This window comes from Peromyscus eremicus, chromosome 8a (assembly GCF_949786415.1).
Source record: "Peromyscus eremicus chromosome 8a, PerEre_H2_v1, whole genome shotgun sequence".
Lineage (NCBI taxonomy): Eukaryota > Metazoa > Chordata > Mammalia > Rodentia > Cricetidae > Peromyscus > Peromyscus eremicus.
The window spans coordinates 34,900,541-34,913,265 of record NC_081423.1 but is presented as its reverse complement, the minus strand read 5'-3'; the positions used below and the strand labels follow the sequence as shown (position 1 = coordinate 34,913,265).

Sequence of the window (12,725 nt, the reverse complement as noted above, 5' to 3'; positions counted from 1 at the left end):
TCCTCACTGCTGAGCCAATGCTCCTTAGGCCCTTGTTTTGATTTTTTGATACAGAATCTCACTGTAACCCAGGCTATCTTGGTATTTACAATCCTCCTGCATCAGTCTTCTGAGTGCTATACTTATTGTTCCCTGCTCCTGGGTATTGAAATCAGGAACTTTTGTGTGAGCCACACTCTTAGCCCCTATTGTATTTTTTAAAGCACTGCTACATTTGTTTGCAAGACTAATTTTTCTTCTGTCTTATTTGAAGGTCCTGTCCAGAATACACTGATGTCATCAAGCCAAGGATATGATTCCCAACTTCCAGGATCCTACCCTCGTCCAATGCCAGCAAAGACTTTGAATCCATTCTCTGCACAGTCGAACTATGGTGGTTCTCAGGGATCTGGGCAGACTCTTAATAGACCACTTGTGGCTTCCAGTCCAGTACCACCTTCACTTCACAGTGGTCCTGTTCCCCGAATGCCACTACCCACTTCTCAGAACCCAGCTGCTACAACAATGCCTTCTGGTAGCTTTCTTCCTAGAGCCAACCCACCGCCACCTTTGAATTGGCAATATAACTATCCATCTACAGGACCACAGACTAATCATTTTCCTCATGGAGCTCAACCAACTCTATCTGGGAATACAAATTTGACAGCAGATCGTCAGTATGTTTCTTCTGGAGACCCTGCACTTCAAACCAGCCTTAGAAAGCCAGGTACTCATGAGGAGTGTTTGAAATGGAGAGAAACTTGCTCTATTAGATTTGCACTGAATACTTGAAGCCTTAAGCCTTAGAGAAAGATGGTTTTTAAAATCAGTCAATTTTTAAATAAGTTTGTTTCTTCTCACATCTTTAAGTTAGCTTAATAGATTGCTTACATTCCTGAACTCTTACTGCTTTTGCTTTGTAGGTATTTTTTCTTTTCTTTTTTTTTTTTTTTGTTTGTTTGTTTGTTTGTTTTTCGAGACAGGGTTTCTCTGTGTAGCTTTGGTGCCTGTCCTGGATCTCGCTCTGTAGACAGGCTGGCCTCGAACTCACAGGGATCTGCCTGGCTCTGCCTCCTGAGTGCCACCACCGCCCGGCTTTTTCTTCTTCTTCTTCTTCTTCTTCTTCTTCTTCTTCTTCTTCTTCTTCTTCTTCTTCTTCTTCTTCTCCTCCACCTCCTCCTCCTCCTCCTCCTCCTCCTCCTCCTCCTCCTCCTCCTCCTCCTTTTCCTCCTCTTCCTCCTCCTCCTTCTTTTCTTTTTTTTTCTCTTTAAGGAGACAAGGTCTTATTATGCTGTCTATGCTGAATTGCAACTCCTACACTCAAGCCTCCCAAACATCTGGTTCTCAAAGCTATTTTTCAGTCTCTCCAAAGAGTTCCAGGGACTTACGTTTTTGTGCCGTCACTTCCAGAGGACAGGTGTGGTGGCATATGCCTTTCTAAACCCTAGCATTGGGGATAGACACATGCAAAAAGGGTTTGGAGGTGTCCTAGAAAATAATATTTCATGGAAGTTACTACTCCTACTATTAGTGGAAATGAATTTCAAATAACTGCTCTGGCAAGACAGTAGTCACTGTGAGAGCGAACCAAAGGCCTGGGCTCCCAGCCTTGGGTTCAGACTTGCTTTTCTCTTTCTTCTTTCAGCCTTTTCTTCTGGGAAACAGGATGTTCTTTAGTTTGGGCCAGCTTTGTCCTTGAGTTTACTGTGCAGCTAAAGATGACCTTGAACAGCTCTCCTGCCTGTGTGTCCCTAGTGCAGGGACTGCAGGCATACACTGCTAAGCCCAGGGACATGGGTATGTGGTTAAATTGCAGATGTGTGCTTAGCAAGTGCTGGGACCTGCAACCAGTCTTGAGTCCTGCCTGTTCCACCCCATAAGATCACTTCCAGCAGCTAACAAGCTATATGCTTGATGGAAAGTATTTGTATATAGTTAAGGGAATATAAATAAAAGAAGATAGCTATTGATGTTAGCCATTTCATTTGGAAGTTTTTGCTGGTTCATTTCCTCAGAGTATGTGCTAGGAATAAACCTGAAGCTCTCAGGTTGATAAGATGGCTCAGTGGGTCAGAGTGCTTATGCAAGCTTAATGCTCTGAGTTCAGTTACTAGACCATGCAATGGTGGAAAGAGAGCTACTCCAGAAAGTTGTCTCTGACCTCCACGCAGTTATGGCATTTATGCCTCGTGCCCCCTCACGTTATTCACACACATGCACACAATAATAATAAAATGTGCTGGGTATGGTAGCACATGGCTGTAATCCCAGCACATGGGAAACCAAGGCTTGTCTGGGCTATACAGTGATTGAGAGTGCATATTGAGGCTATGCGTGGTGGTGCACACCTTTTAATGCCAGCACTCTGGCAGAGGCAGGTGGATCTCTGTGAGTCTGAGGCCAGCCTGATCCACAGAGTAAGTTCTGGGACAGCCAGTACTGTTACACAGAGAAACCCTGTCTCAAAAAACAAAAAAGAAAGTGCATATTGCTCTTAGAGGACCTGAGTTCAGTTCCCAGCACCATGTAGGGCTGCTTCAGAGGATCTGACGCCCTCTTCTGGACTCCACAAGCATCATACCTGCACAAACCCACACACAGATGCACACATGCATTTAAAAAAAAAAAAACCTTCAAAAACTACACAAAAAACAAAAAGGCCACATTAGCCAGGCCCCCCCCCCAATGTGACACCAGTTTCCTACCAAACTAATCTATACATTGTCTTATTGAGTCCTCACCTAAGAGCAGAGTTGGATATGATGGTACATACCTATAGGTTCTCTTTTGGGGAGCTGAGACAGGAGAATCATGAATTCCAGCCAGAGTGACCTCTATAGATCGTGTCTCAAAAAAAAAAAAAAAGTTTTTATAGTAATCTCTTTGACAGCTAAGAAATGTGAAGCTTGAATAATTTACTCAGTGCACGATAAAATAGTTTGGGGAAACATATTATGTAAAGACTATTCTAGAGACTGGAAAGACGGCTCAGCTGTTAGAGTTCTTGCTGTGCCATCGTGAGGACAGGCGTAGATCTCAGTACTTATGTAATAAGCCAAGCAACCTGGAACCACCTGTAACGACAGCTCTGGGGATCCAACGCCCTCTTTAGGCACTGGGCACCTGCACACATGTATACATACACAAACACAAACACAGATAATAAAAATAGGTCTAAAAGAAAATGAGAAACTATTTCATCTATCTTTCCAGTTGCTCAAAAGGCTTAGGCAGGAAGATTACTTAAGTCTAGAATTTTGGGAGCCTTCCTGGGCAACATCTCAAAAAACCAATCAACCACAGCACTCAGGAGGCAAAGGCAGTTGGATCTCTATGAGTTGTTGAAGCCTAGCCTGATCTATATAATGAGTTCCAGGCCAGTCAGGGCTACAAAGTGAGACCCTGTCTCTAAAATAAATGAATGAATGAATGAATGAGGGAGGGAGGGAGTGTAAGTACAACCTTGGTGAAAAGGGTACTTGATCAATAACCTCTAATTTCCTTGGCCTTAACCAAGGCCCTAAAGGTAGAACACTTTGACTCTAGCATTGATGTGGCTAGAAAACCATAAATAAGTACTTAAACTTTGAACATTCCCGCATAAAAAGCAAGGGGCTGGGAGTACAGTAGCATAGGCCTATAATCCCAGCACTTGGTAGGCTGAGGCAGGAAAATCACAGTTCAAGGCCCGCCTGCTAAGGTTGTATCTTTAAAGAGATAGAGAGAATGAGAATGTGGGAAGACTGTATAAACTATTGAAATGAAAGTAAAATAAATGTATGGCTTTCTAAACAATCTTAGTTTCAATATCTGTTTTCTCAGCTTGTGCTTGATAGTCTGAAACCAAAAACTCCAGTATCAAGCTGGGCTTGGCAGTTCAAGCCTGTAATACTGGTAACTTGGAAGTAAGCCAGGAGATCACCATGAGTTTAAAGCCAACCTAGGGTACAGAATAAGATCTTGTCTCAAAAAACAAAAACAACAAAAATGATATATGTGGATGTATGTATGTATGTATGTACGTACACACACGCACACACGCTGCAGGGATGAGATGACTCAGTAGGTTAAGAAGCACCATCTACCAACGTTGGTGATTTAAGCTTCTTCTGTTCCCAGTGCACTGCTCACTTGAGAGAAAGATAGGACTGACTTCCACAAGTTGTCCTCTGACCACCACGTGTGACATACACAGGAAATAACTCATTACAAATTAAAAATGGGCTGGAAAGATGGATGATCTTCCTGAGGACCCAGGTTCAATTCCCAGCAACCAAATGGTGGCTCACAACCATTTATGAGATTTGGTGCCCTGTTCTGGCATGTAAGCATACATGCCAGAACACTGTATACATAATAAATAAAAAAATCTTTAAAAAAAAATTTTTTTAAAATAAGAAAGAAAGAAAGAAGAAACTAAGTTATACCTGTTTCTAGTTCTTACATTCTGCTTTCTGTTTTTTTCCTACCTTTTTTATGGCCTGGCATGGAGGCACACACCTTTAATCCCAACACTTGGGAGGTCTGAGTTCAAGACCACTGTGGTCTATAGAATGAATTCCAAGACATCCAAGGCTGCATAGAGAAACCTTATCTTGAAATACTTTAAAAAAAAAACTTTTATGAAATATAGCATATTCTCAATTCAAAAATGTTCTAAAAGACATGAAAAACACGTGTAAGCTAACTTATGTTTTGTTAAACATTAAGTCATTGCAGCTTTGTGGTTAGACATCTTTTGGTGTTGTAGATTCTTATTAATGCTGAGTTGGGAGTGCACCTTGCCCTTTGTTCTTTTAAATTGTGCATATGGTCATAGATGAGTGGGTGCTTTCTTGATAAGGGAGTCGCATAACAGCAATCTTTATCTTTCCTTTCCCAGTGAACACTGATTAATTCTTGCTAAGATCAATAAGGTTTATTAATAACAAAAGTTTTTCTATTTGGTCCTGGAGAATTTACAGTATAAGATGGCTTTTTAAAATTTTTCATATTTGGCTACCTTTGTTCCTTTTGTTTTATAAAATGCATGTTTACTATAGGTAAAATGTATTAACTGCGTCACTAACAAGTATAAAAACAGTGAGTTTCTTCTTTTGTTTTGTTTTCTTTTTTTAAGTCTTGGAATCAGGTGTAGGGGATACATGCCTATAATCCCAGCACACGAAGAGCTAGAGAGATGGCTCAGTGGTTAAGAGCACTGACTGCTTTTGCAGAGGAACTAGGTTTGACTCCCAGTATCTACTATAGTTGCTCACAAGAATCATTCTAGCTTCAGGAGATTTGATGTCCTTTTCTGATCTCTGTGGATATGTGTTCACAGACACACATACAGGCAAAACACCCATACACATAAAATAAAAGTCAATAAATCTTAAAAAAAAAAAAATCCAGCACTGATCCAGGCTGAGGTGGGAGCATCATGAGTTCAAGGCTATAGAATGTGGCTCTGTCTCACACACTGGAGAAGGGCTGAGAGCAGAGCCCTGTTGGTAGTGTTTGCCCAGCTGAAGCTCTGAGTTTGTAGCTCCAGTTCCCCAGAACCTCATAATCAGGCATGGCAGCATGTACTCAGGAGGTAGAGGCAGGAGGATCAGAGTTCAAGGTCATCTTCAGCCACATGACTTGGAGGCTCATCTGTGCTATCTATATGAGGCCCCGTCTCAAATAGGTAGGTAGGTAGGTAGCTAGAAGATAGGTAGATAGATAGATAGACAGAGTAGGTAGATCGAGATAGATAGATAGATAGATAGATAGATAGATAGATAGATAGACAGGCAGTAGATGGATGGATGGATGGATGGATGGACGGATGGACAGACAGACAGACCCAACAGACCAACCAAAGGGCTGGAGAGGGGACTCTGATTAAGAGTGTGTACTAATCTTACAAAGGACTTAGTTCAAGTCCCAGCTCCCACGTAGCACTGCATACTGCCTGTAACTAGCTTCAGGAGACCTAATGTTCTCTTCTGGCCTCCAGCAGCACTTCATGCATATGGTGAACATACATACACTCAAGCCCACACACAGTCACATAAATTAAATAATCTTCTTTCAAAATTTACATTTTTGTGTAAGAGTGTTTTGCCTGCATCTGTGTTTGTTTGTGTTTTGTTTTTCGAGAAAAAGTTCCTCTGTGTTAACAGCCTGGATCTTGCTCTGTAGCCCAGGCTGGACTCAAACTCACAAGAGATCCACCTTCCTCTGCCTCCCGAATGCTAGGGTTAAAGATGTGCACCACTGCACCCAGCTGCCTGCATCTGTGTAAGTGCGCTACATGCATGCCTCATGCCATGCCAGAGGTCAGAAGAGAGCATCGGCTTCCCTGGAACAGGAGTTATAGACAGTTGTAAACCCAATGTAGGTTCTGGGAATCAAAACCGGATCATCTGCAAGAGCCTCTTTATGTGGTTAGTGTGAGTGTATGTATGAATGCCAGGGTGCAGAAGAGGTTAGAAGACAACTTGTAGTAACAGCCCTGGCTGTCCTGGAACTTGCTCTGTAGACCAGGCTGGCCTCAAACTCACAGAGATCCACTGCTTTGCCTCTCAAATGCTGGGATTAAAGGTGTGCGCCACCACTTTCTGGCATAATATCTCCTTTTTGTTTGTTTGTTTGTTTGTTTTTTGAGACAGGGTTTCTTTGTGTAGGTCTGGCTGTTGTGGAACTCACTCTGCAGACCAGGCTGACCTCGAACTCAAAGGTATCAGCCTGCTTCTGCCTGCCTACTGGGATTAAAGGCGTGTGCCACTATGCCTGGCTATAATCTCATTTTTAAGCAGAATGAATGTGGATTTATTAAGGAAAATGAGAAGGAACTCCCCATAATGACATTTGGGAGCCACCAAGGCAGGAATGCTCTATAATTTTATGTTTAACAAGTTATACCATAATAAAAACAAACAAAACGAAATAAAAATTGGAGAATTAGTTCAATGCTCTACTTTTAGCAAGCAAACAAAAGGAATAAAATGTGCCAGACATGGTCACACACCCTGGTAATCCCAGTATATGAGAAGCTAAGGCAAGAGGATTACATGGTGTTTGAGGCCACCCTGTATTATATAGTGAGACCCTGTATTAAAAAAAATGCTGCTGGGCATGGAGGCAGAGATTCCAGGACAGACAAGACTATGCAGAGAAACCCTGCCTCGAACCACTACCCCCACAAAAAAAAAATTTCTCAAATTTTATTCATTTTAATTTATTCTTGGGATATTTCATATGGCTTCTTAAGGTTTTTATGATCAGTTAGTGAAAAAGATAATCAGAATATTTTATTTACCCTGGGAGTGATTTGTACTAATGTATGTATGTACTTTCTGTGGGGACGAGGTCTTCCTTGCAGCCCAGCTTGGACTGCCTTCCAGCTTGCTCACCTGTTGTCTCAGCTTTCTGAGTGCTGAGATTATGGGCTGCTGGTTTATTTATATTGCATTAAGAACTGACAGATAAGAAGCATGGTAAGACAGAGTTAGAAAATATAGACTACACATAGAGTTACAAATTCGGGAAATTAGTGTATTTCTATTAATGGATTTTTTATTAATTTTTATTAAAATTTCAGTTTAGATGTCTATTTGGTTTTAGTAAAGATTGTTTGAGACCTTTGTCTTAAGTTCGTACATGACGTGAAAAACCCATGTTTCCATAGGTTCTGCACTTCCCTTACAGAATCCACCTCTGCCTACCACTTTTCAGCCAGGAGCTCCTCCTGGGCCCCCTCCAGCTGGAGGCCCACCTCCCCAGAAAACACCTCCGAGGGCTGCAGTCCCACCATTTAATTCAACTGTCACCCAAGAAGGTAAGTAAATGGAAGGCAGAGCCACTGCCCAGAATCTCAGCTCAGGACTGAAAGGAGAATGTGGATACATCCTGTCCTTCAGAAGCCTGTTTCTGGAATACATTAGAATAGATATTGTAGGATTCTTTCTCAATCTCCAGGAAAACAAAAGATTCCAAGACTGATGTTTCTTTTCCAAAAAGCTGCATCTAAGTTACTTGAAACATTTGTGTATTTGGTGGCACACACCTGTAATCCTAGCACCTAGGAGTCTAATTTGGAGGCTTATGTGTGCTATGCAGTCATTCAGCCACTAAGATATATTCCTGTCCTTTCTCCTGCCAGTACCTAAATTTTTATTTTCACATTTGAGCTTTTTAAAAATTACTACTTAAGGTACATATTTAGAGGGTGGATGGTTTGATAAATGTATAATATATGATGATCCATCTAGTCAGAATAATTAGGATATCTGCTGTCTCAAGTATTTGTCATTCCTTAATTGGTGAACACTTATACATCTCTTCTAAGCCAAACATGGTAGAGTGTGCCTGTCAGCATTGGTAGCTGAAGCAGGAGGATCTTGAATTTGAAGCCAGCTTGAGTTGTATAGTGAGATCTTGTCTCAAACAAAAGCCCTCTAGATATTTTTGAAACATAGTAAATTATTTTTAACTTAGTCACCATTGTGTTCTATAGAACTCTAGAAATTGGCTGGGCAGTGGTGGTGTACACCTTTAGTCCCAGCACTTAGGAGGCAGAGGCAGGTGGATCTCTGTGCGTTGGAGGCCAGCCTGGGCTACAGAATGAGTTCCAGGACAGCCAGGGCTACACAGAGAAACCCTTCTTGAAAAAGCAAACAAACAAACAACAACAAAAAGAACTCTAGGAATTGTCCTGACATTATTCTGTACCCGTTAACCAACTTCTTCTTTCCTCCTATCATGTGGTTACAGTTCTCCTCATTCTTTGAGATCAACTCTTTTAATCTCTCTATATGAATGAGAATGGACAGTAGTTGTTGTTCTGTGCCTGGCCTATTTCATTTAACATGGTATTCTTTCTTCCTTTTTATGACTAATATTTCATTGTGTAGATCCACCTCAGTTTCTTCATCCATTTGGTCACTTCTGGACAATTAAGTTCATTCCATATCTTGGCTGTTGTATGGAGTGTTCAATAAATGGGAATGCAGGCATCTCTTTGATATACTAATTTTAGTGTTTTGAAGCACTTGGATACTTTTCTGCAATGGCTACACTGTTTTACATTCCCAATAGTGGTATGGAAGAGTTCTGCTTTCCCACATCCTTGTCAGCATTTGCTTGTTTGGGAGTTTTGTTTGCTTATGTCTGTCAGTCTCTCTGTCTCCCTGTCTCTCTCTCTCTCTCTTTTTTTTTTTTTTTTTTTTTGGCTTTTTGAGACAAGATTTCTCTGTTTAACAGCTCTGGCTGTCCTGGAACTCATTTTGTAAATAGGCTGGCCTTGAACTCACAGAGATCTACCTGCCTCTGCCTCCCAAGTGCTGGGATCAAAGGTGTGCCCCACCACCCCTCGGCAACCTTAAACACTTGATCCTCCTGCCTCCACCTCCTAAAGGTTAGGATTAGATGTGTTCAACTTTATTCATTCATTAATTCATTCATTTATTCATTCATTCATTTATTTTTCAAGACAGGGTTTCTCTGTATAACAGTGCCCTGACTATCCTAGAACTCACTTTATAACCAGGCTGACCTCAAACTCATAGAGATCTACCTGCCTATGTCTTTTGAGTGCTGGGATTAAGGGCGTGCACCACTATGCCTGGCTATTTTTTTAATATTAAAATATATTTTTGTTGTGTGTGTGTGTGTGTGTGTATGTGCACACATGCAAGCGTCAGAGTACAATTTATAGACATGTTGGTTTACTCCTTCCAGCATATGGATCCATTCCTTGACACCTTCCTGACGATCAACTCCGTTCATCCGCAGGCTTGATGGCAGACGCCTTTAAAGATTTATTGTTATAAATCTTTTGAAACCCTGTCTTGAAAAACAAACAAACAAAAAAGATTATTATTTCTCAGTATGTGACTGTGTATGGGTGTGTGCACATGTGTGCGGTACCCTCAGACACAAGAACCAGATCCGTGTGGAGTTGGAGTTACAGATGTTTGTGAGCTACCTGAGTAGGTTCTGGGAACCTACCTTAGGTCCTCTAGAAGAGCAGTGAGTGCTCTGAACCATCTGTCTAACCAGATTTTTGTGGTGGGTTTGTTGTTGAGATAGGAGTTTGTGATGTAGCTTGGCATGGAATTCACCATGTAAACCAAGCTGGCCTCAAACTCAAAGAGGTCTGCCTGCTTCTGCCTTCCCAGTTCTAGGATTAAAGGCATGTGCCACAATGCCTGGCAATATTTGACATTTTTGATAGGCTGTGACTTATTTTTTTAAGGGTTTTCTAAATTTTTAGATATTAGTTCATTTCTTGAAGAAACTATAACAGTTATTCTTATTTAAGTCTTGTTGATGAATTTGCTTTTTAGGTATTCCATCACATGCCAATAATGGATCTATGGTGGCTCATAGTACTTACGATGAAATTGAAGGAGGTGGCTTCTTGGGTGAGATGCTTATGAATGTTTTCTTTTTTCTCTGATTATAGAAGTAATATGTGTTCATTGTAGGGAACTAAGAGAAAACGTTTGTTGGGTACATGTACCTACCCACTGTTGATTTTTTTTTTACTTCCGGGCTTACAAGTGTCTTCATCCTGTTAGAATTGGAGCTTTGGGCTTAATCAATTATACATGTTTATATTCATGTACCTAAGTCCCTAAATTGCATTTAGGATGTATTCATTAGAGTTTTTTTAATGAAATTTAGTCTGAATATGAAATTTATTATATGATATGGATGTAAATTAACTATGCTAAACTTATTTCTGTGTGTTTATGGCTGTAGTCTATATTAACTAGATTTTTGATCTTGCCATTACTTGTTACTTATGATTGGTTCTCTTTAAGCCAATAAATGAAACTATAATTCAAAAAATTGATGTTATAATTTTCATAATTTAATGGATCATTTAGGTGTTTTAAGTATTCTGGAACATAAAATAGAACTTAAAAGTTACCTTGTTTCTAGCAACACCACAGCTTATTAATCAGAACCCCAAAACGAGCCGAAGTGTGGGACATGCATACCCCTCCCTACCACCTGGCTACCAGAACACAGCGCCACCTAGTGCGGCTGGAATGCCACCCTCCTCCCTGAATTACCCAAGTGGCCCCCAGGCCTTTGCTCAGGTAAACTTTTTTTTAATATATTTTTTTAACCTTTAAAAAGGTACATTGAACATTTTATAGCCATTTAGACTAAAAATGAATATTTCATAAGACTTTTTTTAAAGGTTTTATTTATTATGTATACAGTGTTCTGCCTGCATGATAGAAGAGGGCACCAGATCTCATTACAGATGGTTGTGAGCCACCATGTGGGTGCTGGGGATTGAATTTAGGACCTCTGGAAGAAGAGCAGCCAGTGCTCCCAACCTCTGAGCCATCTTTCTAGCCCCCTTCATAAGGCTCTTGTACTTGCTTATTTCTCTAGACCCTCAACATGGCCAGGAGTTTAGATGATGCTCTTCTAAGCAATCCCTGTCTATCCACCTACAAAGGTTATTCACTGTGAAACTGTCTGTAGACTCCTTTAGGTGCTAATCATTTAACTGCGAGCATGAGTGGATTAAGTCTACATCCAGAGGGTCTAAGAGTTGTCAATCTTCTTCAAGAAAGGAACATGCTTCCCTCGACACCTTTGCAGCCTCCGGTTCCAAATTTGCATGAAGATATCCAGAAACTCAACTGTAACCCAGAGTAAGGCTTCAATAGCATTTCTTACGACAGTGTCCATGTTCTCAAGTTTTCTGGTGTGCTTTTTAGGTGTTGTGAATAAGCTGTACAGGTAGACTGTATATCTTAAGATAGGACTGTTATAGCTTACCTGAGATTTGCATGTTCTAAATAAAGAAATGTAGTTGGCAGTCTCCTACAGATTGCGGCCATCCTGCTTCCTAAGTCTGCTCATTTTCTAAATTACCCTGAATAGTATGGTGACTGCTACTCTGTCACCCCTGTTCTTAGCATGCTTTCCCTAATACTTTGGGCTTCCTTACTGTTTCTCTGAAGCCTCCTCCCAGCCATGGGATTCATTGTCCACCATGAGTCTGACCTCTAAGCCAGCTTAAACAGCATGGCAGCTTATAAGAGTTGCAGCTTGCCTGGCCTGGTGTTTCCTTTAAAACTCTAGTAAAATTGTCCTGGAACTTAAAAAAAGGGTGTGTGTGTGTGTGGTGGTGGTGGTGGTGGTGGTGGCGGTGGCGGCTAGGAAAAGGATTTATGTCCCTTGAATTGATTGTTCCTTTTATTAGCTCTAATAAGAATATTAGATTCATGATCATTAGTGTAGCTATATTTCAAAGTACAGGGATTATTTTTTTGTTTGTTTGATTTGAGACAGTATCTCTGTACATAGCCATTTGCTGTCCTGAAACTCACTATATAGACCAAGCTGATCTCAAACTTAAGGGATCTGCCTGCTTCTGCCTCAGAGTGCTGGGATTAAAGGCGTCCACCACCACACCCAGCCTGGCCTCAAACTTTATTCTCCTTGACTTAATCTTCCAGATTCAAAGACATTGTGCTCAACTCTTTAGTCCCTAAATCATTTTAATGTACGTAGTAAAGACTGGTAAATTGCACAATTTGTTATTTTGACCTAATGTTTTTAAAAACTTTAGTGAAACCACTCTTCAATGAACTTTGACCTGGTATGCTAGTGTGTACATGTAGTCCTAGCTATTTGGTCATGTGACATAGGAGGATCACTTGAGCCTAGGAGTTAAGACCAGCTTAAGTGGCATACCAAAACCCGTCTAAAAAATAATAAATAAATACATTAAGTAATGAATTATT

The 12,725-nt window shown here is 40.8% G+C and overlaps 1 protein-coding gene across 1 annotated transcript in view; it reads left to right on the top strand.

Moving 5' to 3' along the window:
* Window positions 1-12,725, top strand: part of Sec24a (SEC24 homolog A, COPII coat complex component) — a 59,896-nt gene that overhangs the window by 14,440 nt on the left and 32,731 nt on the right. The window contains exons 2-6 of the mRNA XM_059270495.1: window positions 254-706; window positions 7,637-7,786; window positions 10,296-10,373; window positions 10,897-11,057; window positions 11,455-11,627. Coding sequence (XP_059126478.1) covers window positions 254-706; window positions 7,637-7,786; window positions 10,296-10,373; window positions 10,897-11,057; window positions 11,455-11,627 — 1,015 coding nt within the window. The remainder of the gene's footprint in view (window positions 1-253; window positions 707-7,636; window positions 7,787-10,295; window positions 10,374-10,896; window positions 11,058-11,454; window positions 11,628-12,725) is intronic.